Source organism: Emys orbicularis, chromosome 19 (genome assembly GCF_028017835.1).
Source record: "Emys orbicularis isolate rEmyOrb1 chromosome 19, rEmyOrb1.hap1, whole genome shotgun sequence".
Lineage (NCBI taxonomy): Eukaryota > Metazoa > Chordata > Testudines > Emydidae > Emys > Emys orbicularis.
This window is the reverse complement of record NC_088701.1, coordinates 24713201-24739553: the sequence shown is the minus strand read 5'-3', so window position 1 is coordinate 24739553 and position 26353 is coordinate 24713201. Positions and strand designations below refer to the sequence as shown.

The window sequence follows — 26353 nt, the reverse complement described above, 5'->3', positions numbered from 1 at the left end:
GACCAACTTTTCTTGGTGAGAGAGACACGCTTTTGTGCTTACACAGAGCTCTTCACACCTGAAGAAGAGCTCTGCGTAAGCTTGAAAGCTTGTATCTCTCACTGTTGGTCCAGTAAGATATTACCTCACTCACCTTGTCTCTCTAAATTGAAATGCTGGCATTTGTTCCTTCTCCCCTGACCCCCTTTCAGGACTCCACACAGTGAATTATTCCATTTCCCACTCCAAAGTTTCAGCTGTTTCTGCTCTTGATCTTATCCTACAAGTACAAAGAATTAAAGCTCTTTGCCATCTTATGGTGTGTGAGTGGGGAAAACAGATAATCCTTGGAATACAGGCCTCTGATGGCCTCCTATGAGTTATGGGAAAAGAGCATTAGGAACCTACGAATTGTCAGACAAGATCAGGAGTCCACCTACTGCAGTATCCTGTCTCCGATAGTGGCCAATACCAGATACTCAAAGATAGGTGCAAGAGTCCTAAAATGGAGGGCTGGACAAAAATGTACACAATTTTGTTGAATTTTTCATTATGCGATTTGAAAAAATCAACAATTTTTTGTATATTAAAAGTTTTTCACAAATGTTTGTTTTACATCTTGGGGTTTTGGGTCTGTTTTCAGTTTTTCTTCCCCCGACATTCTTTCCCCTTTTTCTTTTCTCTCCTCTTCCCCCTTTCACCCCCCCCTTTTTTTTTTTTTTATTTTATCACTGAAAAAGGGAGGAAAAAAGGGAGAGAAAGTTTGGGGGGAAAATTTATAAACTAAAAACAGACTAAATGTCTTGTCTTCAAAGTTTTTTTTTTTTAAAGGAAACAAAGAAAAAAATGTTCAAGAAAATGTCAGGTTTTGAAAAAAGGCCATTTTTTTGGAATTACAAAATTTCAACCAGCACTGCTTATGCTAATAGTCACCCTCTTCTACCCCAAACCCCCAACCAATACCCCTCCACATCACAAAAAGAAGGCAAATTAATCAAATTCAATTAATAAACACTACCCCGAGCTTTGGAATTTTTACCCCATAAAGGGTGAAATGCCAGAGTCTTCACAAAGTGCACTGGGGATTTCAGTTTAGTACTGCTTTTATGTGGAAGGCACTCAGATACTAAAGTGATGGGTGGCAGTATAGAACTGTCCCCAAATAGACAGGAGAGATAACTAAGTGTCTGTGTATGTAAGCATGTGTGTATGAGTGAGTGTTTATTATTACAAATTATTTGTATTGATGGATCAGAGATCCACATGATGCTAGGTAATATACAAGCATATACACAGGCATAGTTTGACTTCTATATATGGGGGGGGGGGGGGCAGCTCCAGTCAGGCCAATGAGGCTGCATGTGGCGATGTGTGTAAATTCTGTGCCTGCCAGAGGCTTGGAGTTGGGGGGGCAATGCCTGCTCCTCAATTATGCCCATGAACATATTAAAAAAAAAGTAGGTCCCTGCCCCAAAGAGCTTAGCCTGAGAGAGTCTATTTCTTTCAGAATTGGAGATTCATGTTGGTCTTTTTCACAGGTTACCTGTTATTCTGGGTAGATTAATTTTCTCCTCCTGAGGGTGGGGGACAGCTCCTCTGTCTCTGATAAAAAGGGTGACAAAACATCTGTTGGGGCCTGTGAAATAGAGCCACATTTCAGCATCTTGTGGGTCACAGTGATGTTTGAGTATAACATGACCCAGCTTTCTTGACATCTCATTGCTCTGGTTGAGGCTCATCAAGATCTTGATGTGATGCAGTGTTGTAACTCTTGTGACTTGTCACAGGTATCACAATATTTGGTATTCTTCTTGAAGCCTCAGATCCTGGAGTGCTGAGATTACTGTGAGACTCTCGGCCTTTATCTCATAGTTGTGGAGAAAAGAGGGCAAACATGAACCAGAAGAGCCCCAAGTGTATTGTTTTGAACTCAGTCTTATGACTCATGGTTTTGAAGGCTTGAGGTTGGTGATACTTGAAATCCACTTTCATGGCCCCAGGCTCAGCATGCTGTGGGGCCATGATGGCGTCTCAATGGGGCATGATCCCACCTTGGGGCCCTTTCATTGCTCTGTGCAGCCTTGACATGAGGTCACCCTGCTTGGATGCTACATGATGGCTCTGTGCTGGGCACGTCCTGAGGTAGCACAATGGCCCCTTCAGGGGCACACAGAATGGTACATTCCCCCGTGCACCCCCACTGCACCGAGAATGGCACGTCCCACCCAACAGACAAACAAGGAGAGGACCACTCCAACTGATTCCCCCCCAGAGATTGGTACATGCCCTCTGAACAATCCCAATAGCGTAGAGAATGGTACACCCCCTCTGACACCTCATCCCATACCACGCAGAATGGTTCATTCCCCTAGATTGATGTGTCCCCACCCCCCGGCAATAGTACGTTCCCAAGAGGACCCTGGCTAGTTTCTTCCAACTGCCTTCGATGACCCCGGAAGGACTTCTAGGTGGTGACCCGGCAGAGGCGGTGGCGGCCGGGGAGAGGCGGAGGATCTGGAAGGGGCGGGGGCCCGGGCCCTGGCTGGCGGCAGCAGCCGGAGGCGGAGCCCGAGTGTCCTTATCGCTGGCGCTGCCGGAGCCTGCCTGGGAGCGGGGAGCCGTCCGAGCCGGGATCCCAGGCCCGCTGGCCTCGGGGGGAGGCGGGAGAAGGAGGATGCTGCTGTTCGTGGAGGTGAGGAGGGGGCCAGGATTGGGGGAGGCGGCGAGGCCGGCCGGCCGCGTTGTGGGGCCATGTGACTTTCCAGGCCGCACACGCTGCTGCCGCGGCTGAGCCAGCCAGCCGGCCGGGCCCCGGGGGGAGGGGCCGGGCCTGACACAGCAAATCCGGCCCGGGGGAAGGGGCTGTGGAGTCACCTCGAGGAGGGTGAGTGGGGAGAGCCGGGGGGCCCAGGAGGCCGCGTGAGTGGACTTTGGGGGGTGACAGGAGCAAGGGGCTGAGGTGAGAGGGGCGGTTTGAGAGCGAAGGTGAACGATGTGGGGGCGCGGCGGCGGGGCGGGATGGGATGGGATGGGGCTGGGGGTTAAGGAAACCTCGCCCCATCTCTTCGTCCTCGGGAGGTTCTGTCAGTGGCCGGGCTCTCGGGGCCATGCTAGAGAGAGGGAAAGCGGGTGGGGGGAGGGGAAGTGTTGAAAGGCACCGCATTGACCTTTTGTAAAAGTTGCTCTGGTGGCTGCCTGGTGCATGGCGCGGCGCGTGTGAAGGTTACACGGTGGGGGGGGGGGGGGCGAGAGAAACCATTGGAAGTTCTTTTAATTTTAAAATCTCGTAATTTTTTTTTTCTCTTTCGTCACCCCCCCCCTATTTTTTAAAGCAGAGGCTGCCTTGGCATGTGTGCAATATAATCGGCTGATCCCTTGCTTTCTCTGCCTGGCTAATGCTTTGAGTAAATTCCAGAGCATATTGTTCTTTGCATTGTATAAACGTCAAACTAGGAAAGCTGCAACTTGGCACTGGCTAACTGTGCCCATAAATAGAGCCTGTGGAAGGATTGTATCCTACAGGTTGTAAGGCAACTGTGGTGAGAGAGAGAATCAAATCTAGCAGGATCTCTTAATTGTGTGTATATTTTGCTGTAATTAGTTCCTATCAAACCATATCAAGTTGAAACATTTTTTGTATTGAAATCTTTTTTTCCTCTGATGTATTCAAAGCATGTTGAAGACCAGAGGAATTGTGGAAGTGCCTTTGTAAAGTAACATATGGGAAACTTTTAAGCCTAGAAAAAACAATATATAGAGAGTAGAAAAGGGATAAACTATTAATTCTCTTTTAAGATTAGAATTTGTACTCTTGGACTTGCATTCTTTCTAATTTTTCTGAAGATTACATAAACTCAACAATGTAGTTACTCGCAGCTAAGAAACTGGCTGCTTCCTTGTTTCAGTGGACTTCCTGGTTTTCCTTAATTCAGCTGCTGTGCTTAGTCTTTCAGTTTAGTAAACTGAATTGGAAAAAAAATTGAAGCAATGCATTTTTTGGTAAACTTAAAGAATATATAATTTCATCAACTAAACCTAGTACATACCAGTGTATAGTGTTTCTGTACTTTGAACCTAAATACACATGGCACATTAAGGAACATTTCTTTTGAATCTGAAAACTTACAACTATGCTTTTATTGTTGTTTTTATTGTGGTTTGTAGCCTTGATGGACAAGGTAGACTGCTTCTTTATTGCACCAGCAAATAAATTAGACCCACACTTTTAGGTAAAGTGTTTCCTCAGCCTTGGCTGTGTATGAAGTCCTTTGATTGTGTATTTGGATGTGATATCTGTTAGAGCCAAATGATCTCTCATCTACTATTACTGAAAGATCAATGTGTTTAGCAAACACTTTCTGCATCACTTTAGTGAAACTGAATTCCATTGTTTAGATTTCATAGTCTGTAGTGCATAAACTGAATTCCATTGTTTAGATTTCATAGTCTGTAGTGCATTTTTTGTTTAAATGTTCCAAATTGATTTGACTTAATTTACTGTAAGACAAATCAACATAATTGACAATCTGTAAGCACCTAGAAGATAATCAGGTGATAAGTAACAGTTAAGAACAAATCATGTCAAACCAACCTAATATCCTTATTTGTCAGGGTAACAAGCCTTGTGAATGGGGGGAACCAGTAGATGTGATATATCTTGACATCAGTAAGGCTTTGGATACTATCTCACATGACAGTCTCATAAACAAACTAGAGAAAGGTAGCCTAGATTAATCTATCTGTTGGGTGTGGAATTGGTTTGAAAACTGTACTCACTAGTTATCCGAGGTTCACAGCCAAGATGAAAGGGCATATGGAGTGGGGGTCCCACAGGGGTCTGTCATTAGTCTGGTTCTATTTGATATCTTCATAAATGATTTGGTAATGGAGAGAATACACTTCTAAAGTTTGCTGGCGATACCACACTGGTAGGGGTTGCAAGCGCTTTGGAGGACAGGATTAGAATTAAAAATTATCTTGACAAACTGGAGAAATGGTGTGACATAAATAGAATTAAATTAAAAGTACTGAACTTAGAAAGGAATAATCAATTGCACAAATACAAAATGGGGAAATGACTCTAGGAAGGAGTACTGCAAAAAAGGATCTGGAGGTTATAGTAGAGCAGACTGATTCATATTAAATGTAATACTGTTGGGGGAGGCAAATATTATTCTGGAATATATTAGCAAGAGTGACTTCTGGTGTCTTGCTTATAACATTCTTCCACTCTACTCAGCACTGATAAGGCTGATGAGTTCACTTCTGAGCACCACGTTTTAGGAAAGATGTGGACAAATTAGAGAAAGTCCAGAGGATAGCGACAAAAATGGTTAAAGGTCTTGAAAACATGACCTATGAGGAAAGTTTAGAAAAAATGGGTTTAAGTCTGGGGAAAAGAAGATTGAGGGGGGAGATAAGTCTTCAAGTACATAAAAGGTTGTTATAAAGAGGAGGGTGATAAACTGTTCTCCCTCCTTAACCACTGAAGACAGGACAAGAAGTAATGGGCTTAAATTGTGACAAGGGAGATTTATTTTAGATCTTAGGAAAAGCTTCCTAACTGTAAGGGTAGTTAAGCACTGGAACAAATTTGGAATCTCCATCACTGGAGGGTTTTGAGAGCAGATTAGACAAACACCTTTCAAGGATGGTCTGATAATAATTAGTCCTGTCTCAGTGCAGGGGACTGGACTAGATACTGATCTGTGATTTCTATGTTCACGTTAATTATAGAATTGAACATACTAGGGTTTGGAATAATTGACCTGAGGTTAATTAACAGGTCATGTACTATTAGTTTATAATATAGTAGTTTTGTTAATATTTCAGATGAGTAGTTAAATTTGTACTGTGGTTAAGAATGCTTAAAGAAAGGGACTGGGGAACCCCCTAACTTCCTTGAAGAAAGCCATTTAAGTTTTGGAATGAATATTGTTTGTGTCACTTTGGAAAAATGATCTTACCACAGAGCCATAGTGCTTTGATTTAGTTTTTTTTCTTTTTTCTTTTTCCATTTTTGGTTAAATTGCAGAATTGCTCTTCAAATCCACAGGCTGATAACTAACACTATTTAAAGTTGTGAACAGATGTCTACACCTGTAATTGACCACAGGGTAAAAAAGTTAAACAAAGCTAGTTGTTTCTGAGCAGCAAATGCTTTGAGGCAGATCCTAGAATTAAAATAATTTGACAGAAATGAGGCACCATAATAGGAATAGGGCTTAGACTTTAAATTAGCTTGAGCAAGTAGGAATCTGTGTATCCAGGGCGTGACTGTTTGAAGATTCAGCAAGTCTTATGCTATAACTTGGTTAATATTAGTTGCTTTGTTTGATCTACTCCTTTCCCTTCTGCTGATAAGCTATATGTCATCCATGATTAACTTCTGTTATCTTCATATGACTGGTCAAATTCTACTGCTACACTGGAGTTCAAGGCAGTTAATCCAGTTTGGGACTGGTGTACCTCATCAGTATTTGGCCCAGCAGCTTTATACCATATACACAAAACAAGGTTGTATTTGAGATCAAGATGCTCATGGGGAAGGTTAGCTGGTAACTGTAAACTGTTTTTGTTAAAACACAACTGAAATTCATCATTCATGCACACACTGCTAATTAGGAATAGGAGTACTGATGCACTTGTAAAAAATGCTGCCTTGGTATGGTATAAAGCAACAGAGTCCTGTGGCACCTTATAGACTAACAGACGTATTGGAGCATAAGCTTTCCAATGCTTCTGTTAGTCTATAAGGTGCCACAGGACTCTTCGTCGCTTTTTACAGATCCAGACTAACACGGCTACCCCTCTGATACTTGGTATGGTATGTAATTTGAAACATTATTGGTGCTAAATATATTACTTTTCCAACCTGGTGTAGGGTTAGAGATGTTGATAGAATGAACTGTGGGTATGTAATAGTATGACGTCTGTGCAGAAGTACGTCCCATGTCTCTTCGTTACAGAGCCTGTATTTGTGTGGATCATGCAGGGCCAAGCATATTCACATTAAATAAACAATGTTAGTACATTGGAAGAATGCTTTGCGTTTCTCACAGTACAATCACAACTGTGATTTGATATTTCTAATTTGAATTTCAACAGCTTTACTTCAGAATTATAGACTGTAATGAACATTGAGGTGGTTGCCACATTACTCCCTTACTGGGAAATATTAGAATTGTGTATTTTTAGCTATTTAAACTGTTGGGGAAACTTAAGATTGTAATAAGGCAATCTCTCCTAGTTGCTGCCTCAGTGATGTTTCATAGCTGTAGAGCCAGGGCAGCCTGAAGGGAATACGCCTGAGTAGCACCATTCAGTGTGTAAGGGCTTCCTCCTTCCCTTTTTGTGGCAATAAGACAAAACTCATGCAGGCTCATATGAGGGTTGTGACAAAAGCAGTTAAAAAATCTCATACTCCAAGCAGAGTATAATCAATCCGTAGCTCTGCTCGTTGGCCTAAAAACTGCAGCATACATGGTGTGCATTATCCTGCATGTCCCTCTCCTGGAAAACGTTGTTGTCATAAAGATAAGTTAATAAAAACGGAATCTGGTTTTATCTAGCACCTCTTACGGCATCACTTAAAAGTGCTTTACAAAGTAACACGAGCCAGATTTTGGCAGTGGGTAGCCATCTTAACTAATGGAGAAGCCATTGTGTTCAGTCAAATCCGCTTTCACACAACTGTTAACTCAGAAAATAAATTATAATATTTCCTGGGATGTTCAGGGTACTTGCTTATTTCTAATTCCTCCTTAGTTGACAACAAGATGTCTGCTAACAATGAGCAGAAAGGAGCTCTGTTTGGGAATATCAGCCATGGTTTATCTGCTTCAATGCTGCCTTACTCTCTTTTATTTCCAAACCTTAAAGACGTGTGCGCTAGATACTTTATGGAAGGCAGTTGCCTTTTTCTGAGTTTAACTTGATTTGCCAGCATCTTCTCTCTTCCCCACCTCCCGCAATAAATGTTTCACATTATTCTGCTGAGGATTCCCAGCTCTGCCATAGATTTATGATGTGACCTTTGTCAAGTCACTCTGTTTTTCTCTGCCTCAGTTTCCCCAGCTGTAAAATTATTTGACAGTCTCAGATGAAAAGGTCTGCTATATAAGTACAAAATATTTGTTCCTAAAGGGGAGCCCCAATCTTGTGCTCCCAGTCTGTTGCCAAGGAAATCACTGATGTCACAAATTCAGCATTATGACTTCACTGCAGGATAAAGTACGATGAGCAAGTATCTGTTAAACAAAATTCTTTTGAAGAGGATGCCTAGCAGGAGAAATTATTGAACACATAGGAAAATGACCAGCGGTTTAAGTAAAACTAGTTAGACTTAATTGTGAAAGCCAATCTTTAGAGAATTTATTGAAATCCAAAAGAAATACAGTGCTTACATTTCAGGATACCATAAGTGATGTCTGCCAATTATTCTAATCTCTCTTAAGGAGAGTTTATTAGTTTTGACTCTGAAAAGGACCACAGACTGAAACACAAAGCTTGAATGCTCATGTTTAGGTTTTGTGAGAACTAACTGCAAAACCATTCCATAAGATAAGTTTTTTATATCAAGCTGAAATGCTAACTGGATATGCTGGTATCTGATCCCCTCAGAATTTCTCACATCCAAAGCCGAACAAGCCTACTCCTTGGAGAGTTAGAGCAGACAAACTGTTAGTGAGCAGGCGAAACTGGATGCAAAGCTTCTTAGTGTTGTCAGAGGCGTCCCCTGTAACTGACCCTGGCCATGTGCAAGGAGTTCCAGTACTGATATTTCTCTACATCAGTCTAAAGAAAAGACAGATGTCACACCAAACATTCAAAGTATCCCTAACTATCAACAATCTGTCTCCATATCAGAGGGAATTCCTGGAATGACACACTATTCCTGAAATGACATACTGGCTGCTATCCAGCGCATGTCTTCTGGGAATTCTCTGGTTCTGGATAGCTTCCTGGTAGACTCCATGTTCTGTTGAGCAGAGCTTTCAAGCAGGCCAGTTCTGTCATTTTGTAAATATTAGTTTTACTGATCATTGTCTCGCTGCAATGTTGTAACTGCTTTGTGAAAATACTTCAGTGGACTGAAACAAAAAGGCTTCATGTGGTAAATGGGGCCACTAGTATTTGAAAAACATTATTATTTGTCTATCAAGCTCAGTTGAATAAGCAAGAGTCCACACTGTGCTAAAAAGGCTTACATTCCACACTCTGGCGTCAGAAAAACTGCATACACTTGGAGCTTGATCGTGACCCTTCAAAGTCAACGGAAATCTTGAGACTGAGTTCAGTGGACATAGGATTGGGTCATAGAGTACAAGATAGTACCACAATTAGTTGCCTTTTGGATGTGGATAGATCTGGTTGCAGACCTTGTTTATTAGCACAGCCTCTCTCCTGAAAGTGGGACTTGAACAACAGAGGTAGGAAGCCCCATATAAAAGGCGGCAAGATCTGATTCCTTCATCATTTTACTACCTATCATTTGCTCTGAGTCCTTTTAATGCTTAGTTGGAAGTGGACATTCAGGTAGAGTCCCAGTTTAAAAAGTAAACTTGTCTGTTGCTTTGTTCCTCCACAACATTACCATCTGAAATCTTGCATCATGGCAGTGAGATGAATGAGGCCCTCTTTTAGCCCGCATCCTTGGAAATTAGGGAGATAGCTTCTTGAGTATAATATCTGATGATCCAATTCCCTGCCTAAAAAAAGTGTCCTCTAGATGAAATTTTGGCATATGTGTGGATTCTAGAATAATCCCAGGTATGTTCACTATTCTGGCAAATAGTTTCTTTCCACTTCTGAAATGACCAAAGAGCATGTATTTGATAGCATGCATAACCAAAAATCACTGATCCAAATCAACATAGATGAGAGATTAGGCACTTGCAGTCCTGGCTCCATGGAAGTCGGAGTATCCATCTGTTCTGAGTAGAGTGGGTATATTCGAAACAAACCAGTTTCAAGGCTGGTGGTCTTCTGATATAAGTCCATCTAACTATATGGGGGAGAAATCATTCCCCATGCTGGCAGCTTGTTCAATTTTTGGTGCCTGGACTCTGGATGCTACAGTAAGCATATTAATAAAGTTGCAGAGCCTTTGTCTGACTTGGAAATGCTCCTTATAATTTGTAAGCTTCTAAAAACATTCCTTGCAAAGTGATCTATCTGTCTGACTTCAAGCACCACTGTTTGGCATGTTGACTGTAAAAGCTTCATCCTCTTTACAAACAGCAACATTCATGTGGCTGGTTATTGAAAGATGAGACACTTATGTACGTGTGAAAATGCTTGGATGTTAAGGTCACAACACACCTGTCAAGTAAGTAAACATTATGTCTGTCCTACCCGGGGATTCACTGAGATGTACAGGAATATGAGCTAAACGTGGCCGTGTTGCTCAGTTTGAACTTGTAGTGTTCATAAATCCTGACTCTGTGCTCCTGCTGTAGACAGGAGTATACTGCTTTGACATTGACTTCTACATGTGTGAAATATTCTATTTGGCTCTTTCTGTGAGGTCCGCATGAGTCTTATTTCCTACTAGGGGAACAGTTAGAATCATAGAATATTATGGTTGGAAGAGACCTCAGGAGGTTATCTAGTCCAATCCCCTGCTCAAAGCAGGACCAACACCAACTAAATCATCCCAGCCAAGGCTTTGTCAAGCCGTGCCTTAAAAACCTCTAAGGATGGAGATTCCACCACCTCCCTAGGTAACCCATTCCAGTGCTTCACCACCCTCCTAGTGAAAAAGTGTTTCCTAATATCCAACCTAGACCTCCCCCACTGCAACTTGAGACTATTGCTTCTTGTTCTGTCATCTGCCACCACTGAGAACAGCTTAGTTCCATCCTCTTTGGAACCCCCCTTCAGGTAGTTGAAGGTTGCTATCAAATCCCCCCTCACTCTTCTCTTCTGCAGACTAAATAACCCCAGTTCCCTCAGCCTCTCCTCATAAATTCAGCCCAAAGGATTGAGTGAGGAGGAAAATCTCAATAATGCACTCATGTTAACCATGTCACTGCTGCCTGTTCTCACTTTCCTTCCCCCCACTCCTGTATTCTTCTGCTTATCGTTCATGGAAAGAGGAAAACTTAGCTGTGACTAACCAAACTTGATACTTCTAGTTCTAAATTCTTCTTACCTTGAAGTGTGTCCTCCGTTTTCCAGAATCCGCTACGGCAAGTCTCTCCCTTGACCATAAACCTGTTGAAAACTTTATATTTCTAGGACATTGTTACATGTAGCTTAATGCCATAAACTTATTTATACATTAAAAATAAGATGCTTTGGAGCTTTGTATGAACCTTGGCAGAGATAAACAGAATTATTCCTATGGCTAACTAGACAGTTTCCTTATCCTTGTCCTATTTTCAAGGCACAGTACTAAGCTACTCCTTAATGCCAGAGATTCTAGAAGGCTAAACTCTGATACATCCAACTTCCTGTTTTTTGTTTTTTGTTTTTGTTTTTTGGATTGTGGTTCTTTAGGGAAACTTTATGCCAAGACAAGCAGCTCTCTCTTCCACTATCATATTATTGGCATGAATTAAGATGGTCATCTTTAGTAAGTGTTTGGTAACAGTTCACTTGTGTTTTTTCAAGGAAACTTTTAATTAGGCATTAGGGATCGAGGCTCTTCCATTTCTAACAGCTGGAGGAACACTTTCAAAACCATTCTGATTTTGTTGTCTTGGAGTTTTTTTGCGGGGTGGGGGGGAGTGTGGAAAGCGGTAGTAATGTGGCGGCGGGAATATCACTGAAACTCTTGGGAACCATTGCAGGGTTTTAGGCTATAGGCTTATTTGCAGTTAAACTCACTGACATAGAGAAGATGCCTTAACAGAGAATTGTGAGGAAGTCATTTTGTTTTCCATATAACCTCTTTCAAGTACTCTGTATTGGCTTCCTTCACTCCTTCGGATATGGTATCTATGCACTAGTACTCAGTTTTGCTGCCTTCCTAATTTCCTATCTCTTGAAGTCATTGTGCATCCCATAACTCTGGACTGGGGGAATTCTTGCTGCAGGAAACTTTACCTGTAAATATTTGTTTTCTAGTCACTGAACTGGAGTATCTCCTCGAGATGCTCAGCACTTTAAAAAAAATAAAAAAAAAATAGAATAGCTACTTATCTCTCAGTATCACATCTGTTTATGGAATGGGAAACAAGATACTATAAACTGTCAAGGGACTTAATTTTTCCATTAGTCTGACTTTTGTCTAAGAACCTATTCTCTCTTGGAAGGGGAAAGTCTGTTTTCTGCCTCATTTGGTCATTTAGACGCTTCTAAACTGTGAAACTGTCTTAAAGAAAGCACTATACTAAGCTGCAATAACTGCCCTAATTACTTTCTAATCCTTCTTGGATTATTTTTGCAAATAATTTACTTTTGTCTCTTCAGCAGGTAACATCAAAAGGTACTGGCTTAAATCCAAATGCAAAAGTGTGGCAAGAAGATCCACAGGGAAGCACTGAAGCTGCCCCAGTGACCAATGGCACTGAGCATTTGTGGCAAGAAACAGCTGCTGCACCAGGAACTCATAGTGAGGGTGAGATGTCTAAACGCAAATGATGGCTTAATCCCTTGCTTAGTTCGGATTGTGCGTATTCTGTATGAACCTAAATCCAGCAGTAAGAAGCAACCAATGTTATTGTCCTTGAAAGAACAGCTCTAGAGGCTGATGTAGGAGCCAATATGGGTTGAATATGACAAGTTTACTGAAGCCGTTTACTGCCCGTTAACTGCATCATTAAATAGTAGGGACTGCAGAAAGGTCTGATCTGAATGAACTTTAGTTTTAGACTCTGAGTTGGTACCTAAAGCTGTACTGAGGAAGAACAGGCAGGATATGAAAAGTAATCCAATAAGGGAACAGTGTGTTATGGCCCCCATCACACTTAAAAGGCCCGATGATGACCAAGTATCGCGCTACGAGGGAAAGCTGCTAAATGTGCAGAAATGGATTCTATACCCTGTCTCCACCTTTTTTTTCCCCTTCTTGATTATTTCTTCCTTTCTCGCTTTGTCTCTGTTGCTTTCTCTCACCATTGCTGCACTTTAGTATATACTTGACCCTGTGAACAGAAAGATTATGAGATCTGAGGGCCACACACAATCCAGATAAATTATGGAGCTATTCCACAGTTACGCTTCTACTGGAATGTATGCTGCAGAGCAATTAAAAGGCAATTGCTTGCTTAAAGCTTAGACTGTACTTGTGTAAATCTTTACGAACTTTGTTAAATCTACTTGTCCATAAGGGTGTTTTTAGTTGATTTATTTATTTTTAAAGTTCAGGTGGTAAAACACTTCTGGGTGAATCTTTGTGTCCATACACAAACGAAGGGCTGGTCTACACTGGGAACTTATGATGGCATAGTTACATCTCTCAGGGGTGTGAAAAATCCACTGAGAGATGCAGATGTGCCGACTTAACCTCCTAAACAGTGCTAGGTCGATGGAAGAATTCTTCTGTCGACCTAGCTACCACTTCTTGAGGAGGTGGATTACCTATGCCAACAGGAGAACCTCTCCCACTGGCGTAGGGAGTGTCTACAGTGAAGCACTACAGCAGCGCAGCTGCAGCGATGCAAGTGTAGACATACACTAGCAAATGCCTTTAAAAACTTAGGATAAGTGAAGAATCATCTGGTGACAGGAATCTTACTCTTCTACAAATCAGTAGCTCTTCCAGCACGGGTCCTTTACTGAGCAAAAAATTCCATTCATGGCAGCCAGCCATTTTGCCTTGATGAATTGCACTGTAGTCTTGAGTGCTGCTACTGCATGTAAATTGGCTGTGATTTAGTCCTATAAACTGAACACCAGCTCTTTGGTGCTGAGAAATGAATAACCATGATTTACTTCATGTTTTTTCTGTTCTGACACTACTTAATTAGCAGCTATATATGCCACCATTTTATCTTTAAACAGCTTTGAATATTGGCCTGTTCCTGTGATATAAATGTCTTGTGTAAACACACACAATCATCCTGCTTAAACTATACTGGCATAATTAAAGCTGTGTAACACCTATAGTGTGAAAGTGGTTATAATGATGAAAGCACATTTAAACTAGTGTAACTTCACAAAGATTAGAAATTGTAATGGTATAATTCTTTAAAAAAAAAAAAAAAAAAAAAACGCCCCCCCCCAAAAGAACTTGAACCAATATAATTATGCTTATTTAACAATAAATTAAATAAATAAAACCCCTGTAGATCAGGGATGTGATGGGGAGTAAGATGGAAAAGCTCTAAGGAAACAATGCTAATGTTCAGCTTTTCAGAAATTAAAATATATTCCTGTCAAATATCTGGCTAAAGGAGAATAGGAAGGTTATGAATCAGTCTCCATATCAGCTGCTGTGTATCTGTACCTTGTGGGAATGCCAAGCCTTAAAGACATCTGTTCACCTATGAGAGCAGGTGAGACTATCCCTGGGAAGGAATGGCTTTGCTGTCTGTGTATCAGCAAGGTCTACCTTTGCTCTGGCATCATGGAGTCTCTAGAAAGCTGCTAGAGAAGAATAAACACCACATCTCCTTAGTCTAAAAATGTCCATTTGCTATCAGTTATTTGAAGTTCTCAGTCTGAGTATAGCTAAGTACCAGGTGACTAAATCCTGCAGAGGAACTCTACCAACGCCTATGGATGGATGGATGGATGGCCAAAGGTCTCAAGCCAAGACTTTCAGGTAAGTGGTAATAACTGGTGAGATCACTTCTCCTGCAGGAGGCGGCACGTAGTAACGGAACACTGAGGTTTCCTTCACTGCATTTCCCCAACGTTGCTTTGACAGAGTCCTGGAGATCAGAATACACTTTGGGTATATGCTCAAGGCCCTGTGCTTCTGTTATTCTCTATCCTGGTTCCCTGTGCTCCATTCTCTATCATCATCTCTGGCAGAGCCATTCAGACAGATTCTCCAGCTGGTCACAGCACAGGAGTCTTTCTGGTGCAGAGGGATTCTGCAGGAGAAGGTAGTGTAGGGTGGATTAATGCTGCATTTGATTTAATGTGCTACTGTGAGTAGGGGAAGAATACGTGCAATTCTCTAGTCCTTCTAGCACGACCTGCTCCCTATCCCTGCTTTAGGTCTCTCTGCAAATGTGAGTGGCCCCATCCACTTCCCCAAATCCCAGGTCCAGAAAAGCTAAAATTCAGGTGAAAATTGGTAAAAACCCACAGGCTTTTCCCACCCAAAAACTAGGAAATTATGGGGGCAAATTGGTAAATACCAATAATAATAAAAGGCCTCAGAGGTTAATTGTGGCAACAGTTTAAAAAAAAAAATCTGATAAAAGTTTTTAAAAACTCTGCTCCCAGAACAGGTGCATTCCTTCTTTAGCTCAGTGCAAGAACCAGGTCTTTAATTTTTGTAAATGTATAGTGAAAAGGTTTATATATAAACATTCAATATCACAGGAAAACTAGTGTATTTTTATTTTCCAGTGGAAGCAATGTGTAGTTGGCTATATTAATTTATGCCAATCATAAGCAAATATTTGCTTGGCAATAATAATCCCAAGGTTAACTCAAATTTGCTGTTGTGTAGCATTGAAGAGATCTAGGCAGTTGAAACAATGAGGCAGTAGAAGGTTGCTATCTTGCTACCTCAAGGAACTTCATCTAATGATCTCATCCTGTGAGATGCTCAGCACCTCCATCTCCCACATATGTGACTGAGAGTTGAATGAATTGGCCATTTAACTTGCAGTTAAAGTTGTAGGATCCAAAGCTCACAGAAGCCAATGGACTTTGGATCAGGTCACTGTTTCACATAGTTCAGGAGTATCTAACTTTAAATTCATTAGCTGGCATTCTGTGTGAATTTGTTTGAAGCCTATTTTGTCTTACCTTGGATAAGAGATCACTCCTTTGTTATATGGAATGTCAGACTTGCTTAACACTAGAATCCACCTCATGAGTCCAAATATAGACAGCATTAAGATTATCAAATTGATATTTAGATTATAGGTTGGTAAAGGATACAGACCGTGATCTTCAAATAATTGAGACTGGCTAAATTCCTGAAAAACGGTTTGTGTAAGCTCAAAAGCTTGTCTCTCTCACCAATAGAAGTTGGTCCAATAAAAGAATATTACTTCTTTAATAAATAATAAAAAAAAATCTTGGTGTTTTCATGTTTATCTTTTGAATGGCTAAAAATATTTCATACTCCTGTATGCTGCTTAAAAAAGCTAAAGCATATTTCTCCAAATGTGCCCTTTACTTGTCTTTATGCTGTTTCTTCTGTACTTAAGTGCATTTCACCAATAATGTCCTTTACTGCTAACGTGACTTTGAATTGGTTAATGAAAGTTATGGTAGACCTGGAAAAGACCTATTTGATCAGAGTCAGTCCTTCTGCAAGTAAACTTTCTCCCGTTCCACCCCAACCACATCAGATACTAAACTGAAACTACACTCCATTCTATCCCAAATAGCTTGTGGAAAAGGCTAATATATTCTCTAATATCCACATCCTTCCAGTGTGTTTTATAATCAGTCCTGAGTATTTATTATATAAAAAGATCAGATAATACATGCAGCTCTCTCTGTGGCATAAGTGCTGCATGTTTAGGGACTCAGCTTGATGTTTATTTGAAGAAAAATATTTGTTTCAGATGCTATAGTGCTGCTGGGCTCCCTGCCTTGGTTTAATTTTCCTATTTTCCTGTTTCCCAAAAACGTTGTGAGACCAGTACAAACAAGGGAAACAAAGAAAAACTGCCTATACACAGTGCTATCAAATACAAAGAAACAAACTAAAAAATATGAGTCTTTCAGTTACTGTATTCTTCGGTGTTCTTTGTAACAATGGCAGACAATACATTTTTCAGATGGAAAATATTCTTAAACTGATGTGTCCTTTCTATTTACTGGGCATGTTCTCTTGCCAGGTAATGTAGAGATTGTGGAGGATAGCTGTAAGCAGTATGAAGTGATGTATTCTCCATCTTGTGAAGCTACAAGAAATGGCACTGGTGTTGAGGAAGCAGCTGCTAATGGAATGGCCCTGGCAACTGAGGATCTTGGATACCAAACTTATGATATTTCTGGTGAGTGTTCAAGCTACAGTAGCATTTTATGTTCTATGTTGTCTTCAACTCCTGTAGTCTTAAGGGATTTCTCACTGTTAATATTCACACATCCAGAATGTTATCTGCCTTTCTTTTTCTAGACTTTTTAAAGTCCACAGCTTAATGCAATTGCTTATGCTGTAAATGCACAAATGCTTCTCTTCATCGGTTATCACTTATAGCATAAATAGCCGAGGCACTGAACAAAGCAGAAGATCGCTTCTCCGTAGAGCTTACAAGTGGAATAATTGTTATCGCAGGACTATTCATGTTAATCTAATACATAATATACAAGAGAAACAAAGTTATGTAAGCAAAGACTAATAGAGCCTCTTAAGCTCAAAATACAGGTCTTCTACTACCGCTGCAGCCTTAGAAAATTACTTTAACTAATAGCATTGCCAAAGACATTGCTAGGAAGTAGTATTGGAGGGCAGAAGAGAGTGTGGTATAGTTGGGACAGAGACTTGAAGAACCCTTCACAGTGGGACTTCAGGGTGGAGCTGCAGGGAGGGAAGAAGGGAAGCAACAAGTATCTGAGATCCAGAAGACAGTGTTCATTCACTCATCAAATAGCAGTGGTAAGGAACTTTTCTATGATATTATCCTGTGAGCAGTGTGTTGCTTTTCATAAACTTAGCCTTTGCAATAAATAGGACTTTATAAGATTTTTCTCAACCTTTATCCACGTAGTTCTAAAAATGTGGTCCTTGTTTTTTAAAGTCCTCTTTTGAACACTATTGGGTCTTTAAGAGAGCATTTTAAAATTAAAAGTTTTCCTGTACTTTGAATTCTCTCTTGAAGGCTTCTGTTGTCAGGGGAAGGGATCCAAATGGGCAAAAATACATGGACAAATAGGTCTACTCAAAATGATAAAACAATTGGAGAGCTGTATATCTCAGACTTCTATTCCTCTCATGTTATACTGGAGGAAAATTTTTTTTTTTTCACTTTTTGCACAACTAAAATTCACTTTTGAATTATATTCTGGGTTACATGATTGGGATCCAGTGGGGGTATGCTAATGTAATGCCTCTTTCAGGTGAAGGCAGCTCTGCCGTGTCTACAGAAGACCTGAAAGAATGTTTGAAGAAACGACTCGAATTCTGCTTCTCACGGTATTGTGTGAAGAATTCATTCAACATCTATTAAATGCTTTGTGAAAGTTACAGCTAAATGACTCCATGTTTTGATTACATATGTCCTATGCTCTGGGTCTTAGTTTCTTTTTACCATGAAAAGGGGGTTATAAACCAGGAGATCAGAGGTCAGATCCTGATCTCACTTGCTGCTGGGGTAGCAGGCAGTGTCTGAGTAATGTATTCAGCTCCAGGGAAGATGGCATTTTGTCATGATGTCAGGGCAGCCTCCTTGGGTCAACTTGTATATACATACCTCACATCCAATACATCTGCAGGAGATCCTTTTAGCGTGAAAGATGCAGTTACTGTGTTTTGCCTTGAAGCCACAGGGTTAAAGTTTCAGGTCTTGATCTTGATTCTCTGCTGAACTAGACCAGCTCAAAGACCTAGATGGATTAAAATGAAGTACTTCTGTGGAGTTGGAAGCTAGGGAAGAATGTTATTCTCCCTCTAAAGAGGGTTATGGAATTAACTGCTAGTTGTCAGGGGTGGTGTCATCCTATGAAGGATGGGTGTATCCTTCCTCTAGGACTTAATCCTTTGAGTAACTTATGGTATAAGTGCAAGTGGGTGCAACTAATTTTGCAACTGTCAGGTCAGCTCCACTAGTAAATGTGGTTATGCCAGGTTTGATTCTGGCCCAGAGTCTGATGGAAAAGCAAACTTGGGAACAGGCTACACTCTGTGGAAAGCTGTTAACAGAGACCACCGACAGGTTACAGTGCATGTACAGCCTTTCATGTTCACACAATGGCTGCAAGCATTGGTTGCATTGGTCATTTGTAATGCCTAAGGTGAGATCCTCTAGTTCTGCTGCAGCTTGTCTTTTCTCCCTAATTTTGGACAAGAAGCTAGAAGTGTTGGAGCTGAACCAGTTCATCTGGCCCTGCCAACTCCATCTGACAACGCGCACCTGCAGCTCGTATCCAGAAACTACCCAACCACTACTTCTTCCAACAAAGTGCTGGGTGCTGTGGGAGGGGTTCCAGAATGCAGTGGTCCAAAAAGACCTGTAAGTGGTGCTGTGTGGATGTGCCACAATAATTCTGTTGGTGCTGATTGGGACCGCTGAACTATTGCAAGGGCAAAGCCAGCCAGCCATCTCCTACAGAGCCTGACCCTGCAATGTTGTCCTTGTTTAGTGAAGACTAATTTTCTGTATTTCACAAATCTAGGAGGTTGAGGCTACTTAGTTGCTTACTGGTAAGTAGCTCCTTGGGATGGATGTTGTACGGGCAGGGTAATATGCCAGCAACTTAGCCTTGGACACCTTTTAGCTGCCCTTTCACTTTATTTTCATTGCCTTGATTCTGCTTTGTTTGCATTTATTCCCAAGAGTGAAAACCTGTGGGAGCATGTGCAACTTGATTAGAATGGCAGTTATTTAAATCTTAAAACAGTAGTTGTCCTATCACTCCAAGCTTTTTTCCTAACGCCTAGAATTTGCCTAAAATGTATATTTTATTCTCTTCTAGTGAGAACCTTTCTAAGGATCTTTACTTGATGTCTCAAATGGACAGTGATCAGTTTGTTCCAATATGGACAATTGCCAACATGGAAGGAATTAAGAAGCTGACCACCAATATGGACCTTATTCTTGAAGTATTGAGATGTATGTGTCTTTTTTATATTAAAACCTTTTCTAGATCAGTAGAAAAAATGTGCTGCTAAAAGCTCTAAATACAAGGAGCTCTCCGTTTTAAAGAAACCAGTTGTATTGTTCTTCTTTCTGTGGGACTTCTTTCAGGGACTTTCTCTGGCATATAGCTACCGATTTTGTTCATGGAAAAATCGGTTGTGATTAATTCTTCTTGGAGGAAACCAAGCTGTCCAAAGCAGATCCATATAAGAGTAGCTACCTCACTCTTTTGTATCTTGTATTTAATAAACTTCCTCAAATTTGTCTTGAAAGAAATAGCTTTCAGGAGGACTAAGTTTTGTTAACCAAAAGCAAAAATCTTACTCCCTGAATGTAAAGAATGACAAGTCTGCTCTTCTGACTTAATGTAGAAAGTTCACTAGAAAGGGTAGTTCTCCTGTGGTACTGACTCTGCACACCACCTCTTCTGTAAAACAGTTTGAATCAACTGCTTTGCAACAACAACAACAAGGAGTCTGGTGGCACCTTAAAGACTAACATTTATTTGGGCATAAGCTTTCGTGGGTAAAAACCTCACTTCTTCAGATGCAGTATATAATGCCTGCATCTGTAACTTTCACTCTATGCATCTGAAGAAGTGAGGTTTTTACCCATGAAAGCTTATGCCCAAATAAATCTGTTAGTCTTTAAGGTGCCACCAGACTCCTTGTTGTTTTTGTAGATACAGACTAACACGGCTACCCCCTGATACTTGATACCATGCTTTGCAACATTTACTTTGAATCCATAAATGTTTTTCCCTGTTCCCATCTGAATTTCTCAGTAGGATTCTGCTTAAGAATTTCAAAAAATTAACTCCCTTCCCTGAGTTAAAACCAGCCCCTTAGTCTAAATTGTTGTTGTCTTTAGTTTAGTTTTGTAGGCAGAGAAACGCTGAATTGGGATGGGAGGCAGTATCCATTTCCCTTTGTATCCATGTAACATTGAGCTATGTTCACATTGATGGAATAATAGATCATTTAAGCTCTTGCACTCTATCACTTCCCCCTTCCCCACCCGCTCACAAGTGGAGAAATGCCTACACTTAAGATTTCTCTCTTATTATTGACTGGTAATTCAAACATCTGTCTCTTGTTACCAGCCAAAGACACAGATTTTACAAGATTTGTTTATCACTCTCCTGGAACTCTCTCCCTTCACATGCAAATGTGAAATTCAAAAACATCAACTCTTCCTGGTGCATGTCTGATGCCAAGAAAAAACCCTAAAATTGATTTCTGTTCAGTTGGGAGCATGGCTTTTTTTTTTTTTAATTCTTTCAAAGATACTGAGCATCCACAACTCACATTGATCTGGGGAGTTGCAAGTGCCTAGTGCCTTTGAATATTAGGAGAATGTGTATATTGCATTGTGTAGTGCATGTGTAAATGAATTCATGACTCAGAGTAACTGAATGATGAGTTCTTGAATTATCTGAACTATCCACCAATATCTGCCCAGGAGCAGGGTTGATATGTGATTTAAAAGAAATAGCTGCAGAACATGTTTTTTAGCCACAGTACATGGTCTTACGATACAAGATTAGATACATGATTTCCAGTTAGTATTGAGAATACACTCTGGTTGCCCATAGCTAGTCAATACAGACCTTGTGGTGCCAAAAGGCCTGCTGACTTCACTGTCCGAGAAGTGCAGATTTGTTCCCTTAGTGGTATTTGTTTCTGAACTGAACAATATGAATGGAGACAGGCACCTATTATAAAAATAAAAAGTGCAGTGCCAGTTGGGGAAAATGCTATTTTTGGTGAAAGCTTAAATGCCTAACTACCAAATATGATTTGAAAATTTAGGTTTTACTTTGACTTTTCACACACCTCTGCCTCTCACCTATTAAGATTGAGATTCGTCACAGTTGGTTTTGTCTATAATCTCTACAGGTCACTAAAGAGATGTCAGGATCTCTAACAGTATATGTAGGCAATGAAACAGTTATGTTTCTTCCCAAATTCAAAGCACACTTTACTGTCAGTCTCATGCTCATTTGCCAGTGTTGTGTTTTCTGATATTTGAATTCTGATCAATTTCAGAATTTGAAACGTTCTTCCCTTTGTCTCTTACTTGGCTACTCTGAGGGATAGGCTTCTGAATTGTTGTTTTGATATGTATATGGGACCAAGTTGTGAAAAATTAGATACTAACCAAAGGAGATCCTTAATGCCTACAAATATGTCAAAATATTAATCGATTTGAATCTTGTTGCTGACTGTTCTGTGTGTATTGCAGAGTCTCTTACAGCTACTAATGTCCAATTGTATCTTAATTTTAGCTTCCCCTATGGTACAAGTAGATGAGAGAGGGGAGAAAGTAAGACCAAACCATAAGCGATGCATTATTATTCTTCGTGAGATCCCTGAAACAACACCTATAGAGGTAAAAAATAATCTCATGGTTTACAGTAAGTATGTTGGGACTTGAAAACATTGCTTCAAGCTGCAACAGAAAGAGCTATGTGCTTTTTAGAAAACTGATTGGCAATTTAAGTTATAGATAAAATTTAATTCAACTGAGTGATATTTCTTGTAAACAGCTTCTAGTTTTTTCTTTCTTGAAGCAATGTGAAATCCAAAGACTATATCTCATTCCACTGATATCCTTTTCCATTGTTATTAATACAGTAAAATGCTCTTCGTTACATGAAATCTATTCTGTTCCACTGAAGACTATTGAGCTGTCTGAGCTCTTCTGGAAGGCAGGTTGAATTGGTTTCCTTTCAGATCCAAAAGTGAGAAATCAGTCCAGAGAATAACTTGCATTTCAGGCAAAAATTTTCACAGCAGGCACTTTGCATTAAGTCAGAGGGTTGTTTTGGCAGATACAAACATTAATAAACATTTCTTATTCATTGTGATCCAGTTTGAGCCAAGCTCATTATGGTGATAGAAAGAGGATAATAAAATGCCTGCTGATATTTGGCTGACAGAGCTGTTAGTTAATGAATTTTTTTAGAAGATTTTAGAGCTGTAATGCGAGGCATTTGTGTAGTGGCACTTTAAATTAGCAATACTAATGCAATTCTAGATGAACAGATTTGTCCTTGTAAACCTCTGAAGTCTGTTGCTCCTTTTAAAAGCTGTAACCCATTGTGACACCAGCAACTTCTTGCAAAACTATTACTTTTCTGGAAGTTAAGAATCTTGCTTCAGAAGGACCTCTGTCAAGGTAACTTGGCTAACTTGAAGCCACAGTGGATGAGGTAATATCTTTTATTGGATCAACTACTGTTGGTGAGTTAGGCAAGCTTGTGAGCCACACAAAGCTCTTCTTCAGGTCAGGGAAAAGTACTCCAACTGAGCATCACAGCTAAATGCAAGGTGGAAAAGATTATTTAGCATAAGTAGTTAACGCATATTCTAAGGGACCATTCAAGGTAGAGTACATTGCATACAACTTGAAACCAGTTATTCATAATGCTTCCTTGCCAGCTTAATGCTGTGATATCTTCCTTTATCCCATGGTCCCCTCACCAAAAACGCCCACTATTTTTGGTTTTGTTTTTCATTGTTTTTAATCTGGGTAGCTCATGAGTGCAAGACTGATGTTATTCTCTTAGAGTACCTACAGATGTACTTGTCCTGTAGGTAGAAATCTCAAAGAATTAAACTTTCTAAAGTCATTTTTGGGCATCTCCTCATTACAAATGTACCTATATGCATGTCTGATATTGAAGAAAACTCAATGTTGCATAACAAAACCTAAGATTGTGTTGTGCTCTGACATATAGGAGACCTGCCTGCTTCCAGTTCCCTTCCTACACAGGTTGGCAAGGCTTGAGTGCTGCTGCAGCAGTTGCATATTCAGCCCCTGGGATGGGTGATAGGATCCTTGTAAGAGAGACTTTCTGCTGATTAAGAGCAGTTCTGAAGGGCATTAGTGGGGATCTCAGGGTTTGGAAGTGGAAAATGTTATCTGGGAGAATGTGTGAATCAACACATAAACCAACATATCCATATAGTATCTGGAGAAATATACCAACATTTTAATGTTTGTATCTTCAGCTAGACCAGTGCCAGTCTAGTAATGAGAGCTATAACATGGCAGTTGTATGCTTCTACTAGGAGGTTGGACATATTCCTGGCTACAGGATGAGCCTTCAATAACTCAGGATGTAGAACAAAAACTTCCCCTGGTGGGGAGTGGGCGTTAAATCTCTCAGTTGGTTTGCAATGATAATTTTGGGGACCCAGTCCTAACAAGTTTCCTTTTCTTCAGGAGGTTAAGGCGCTGTTTAAAAACGAAAACTGTCCCAGAGTGATAAGCTGTGAGTTTGCTCACAATAACAACTGGTACGTTACATTCCAGTCAGATACTGATGCACAACAGGTAAGACTCCATTCGATTTGAAGGCAATCTCTATCCTTTAATTGAACCTTCGCTGTTATTCTTGGGAACTGCACATCTGGTGCATGATAAAATATGTGCCACAAGGGAGAGTTAATTTAATTTATTAATGTATGCAGCACCTATTGCCTGGGGATCTAGGCGCTTATTTACAAAGTTGAATTCAGTTTAACTGATAGAGAAATTCAGGTGATTAGGGATGACTGCTGTTCTTGGACTACATTTCTACTGTCTGCCTCTCTTACCATGTGTGCTGCTTCTATTTGGTCTCTTTTGCCACTCTTGACAATTAAATAATAGCATCTAGTTAATGGAAATGTTGTTGGATACGGGATCTAGTATCCTGTATCTGAAATGCTGGCTTTGTTTAAACTAGAGCTAGTTATAAGGGGGAACAATCTACGTGGGCATCGCATTAATTTCTGTAGTTCTTACAGTTGCACTGTTGGGACAAATGGGTACAATTGGGCTTTTATAAAAAGCTTAAGAGTAATACACGAATTCTTTCTGTTGGAAACTCTTCTCAAATGCACATCCTGCTGCAGTTACAACAACTAAACCTTGCAGTTTTGTGCTACTGCATGAGAACCTGGAAGCAAAACTGTATAGAAATTGACTGGACAGGAAAATGAAACTGAAGCTTTTTTCATTGAAGAAGCACAGAAGTGGGTGGTTTTAAAAAAAGGCCAATTAAGTATCCCTGTAAATAACTTGATGGGCAATGATTTTTTTTTGTTTGCTGCCATAGGAAAAAATAGGTGCTTTGCAGTGAAGGCAACATAATATTACAAACCAGGGTTTGACTTAGTACAAATTCTCCCTTTGGTGTGGTTTCTTAATGTCTCTCTCAAATATTGAAATGCCATTGTAGTGGCACACTTAAGGCAAGCACTCTTCTGTTTAACCCTTGCAACAGAGATTAAATATTTACTCTTTGATAGCAACATAATATGGTCATGTCTGTGTTAAGATTTAAGAAAGATGGATCAAGGCAGGAAGATGTGCGCTAACACATTGAAGCTTGGTCTGCATGAGGAACCACGAACTGTTGATGCTCTGAATAACACAATGGCTTTTCCTCTTGTAAAATTGTCATAAACTTATCAAAATATAATGCAACTTGAATTCAGGCCTAGCTATGTTTATATTAGTCAGTTTCTAAAGACTGTCTTTGAAGTGCAGTTTTACCAAAATGATATTTCAATAAATGTCTTTTTATGTACACAGGCATTTAAATACTTAAGGGAAGAAGTGAAAACCTTTCAGGGCAAGCCAATAATGGTAAGACTCTTTTTATTTAATATGGGTATGGGGCGATTTCAGGGCAAAATCTTGGATCTTTTTCTTTGGCCAGCACTGTAAACTTACTAAAAATTAATTTTGGGATGCAGAGCCTTTCCTCTGTAGGACACTAGCTTGAACCCAATTTAAGAGTGTGTGTGGTGGGTGATCCCAGGTGCAGTTTCTACTGGAGATTGTGTGTGTGTGTGTGTGTGTGTGTGTGTATAGGTATAGATATTTTAATCTTCCAAACTGGCATCCTTGTTTGTAGACTCAGCAGAGGGATTAAGGACTTTGATTCTCTTCATTTTGTAGAGCTCGCTCCTCTAGAATGACATTTAGACAACCTGGCTGTGCAGTGTGGGGGGAAACTTGCCCTGCCTGCTGCTCCTGGTCCTGTACCTAATCTGCTGAGAAATGAAGACTTCAGTTCCTATAGTTGTCAATCTGGCATCTTTCACAGCAATGACTTTTGCTTAAATTCTGAGTTAGTCTCCAATTATAGGGCAGTTATTGCCACAGAAGGCAGCATAAAGTTTAAAGCTTTGAGTGATCCATTGGTTTAAGATACCCACCCTTAATTTTAGCACTTTATTGTAAGAAGGGATAACCAACACTGCAACATAGTCTGCCACACAAGGTTTATGCTTGTAGTCAGCAGTTAACCTAGTTTTTCCTTACCTACATTATAATAAAAATAAGGGAAAGAAAAAACTCATGTCTTTCCTCTTGGGGTACGTCCAGATACCCGCCATATCGGCGGGTAGCAATCGATTTATCGGGGATCGATATATCGCGTTTCGTTAAGACGCGATATATCAATCCCCGAACGCGCTCCCAGTCGACTCCGG

At 40.4% G+C, this 26353-nt stretch overlaps 1 protein-coding gene across 3 annotated transcripts in view; it reads left to right on the top strand.

Annotated features, from left to right (window-relative positions):
* The first annotated feature begins 2597 nt into the window (after positions 1-2597).
* The window catches only part of LARP4 (La ribonucleoprotein 4), a 39294-nt gene continuing 15538 nt past the window's right edge, over positions 2598-26353 (top strand). For 2 of the 3 annotated variants that reach the window (XM_065419479.1, XM_065419478.1), the window contains exons 1-8: positions 2654-2671; positions 12400-12544; positions 16902-17060; positions 18124-18199; positions 19699-19835; positions 22150-22253; positions 24093-24203; positions 25449-25502. In XM_065419479.1, coding sequence (XP_065275551.1) covers positions 2654-2671; positions 12400-12544; positions 16902-17060; positions 18124-18199; positions 19699-19835; positions 22150-22253; positions 24093-24203; positions 25449-25502 — 804 coding nt within the window. Of the gene's footprint in view, positions 2672-12396; positions 12545-16901; positions 17061-18123; positions 18200-19698; positions 19836-22149; positions 22254-24092; positions 24204-25448; positions 25503-26353 lie in introns of all 3 variants that reach the window. The other variant, XM_065419477.1, reaches the window with a different exon arrangement.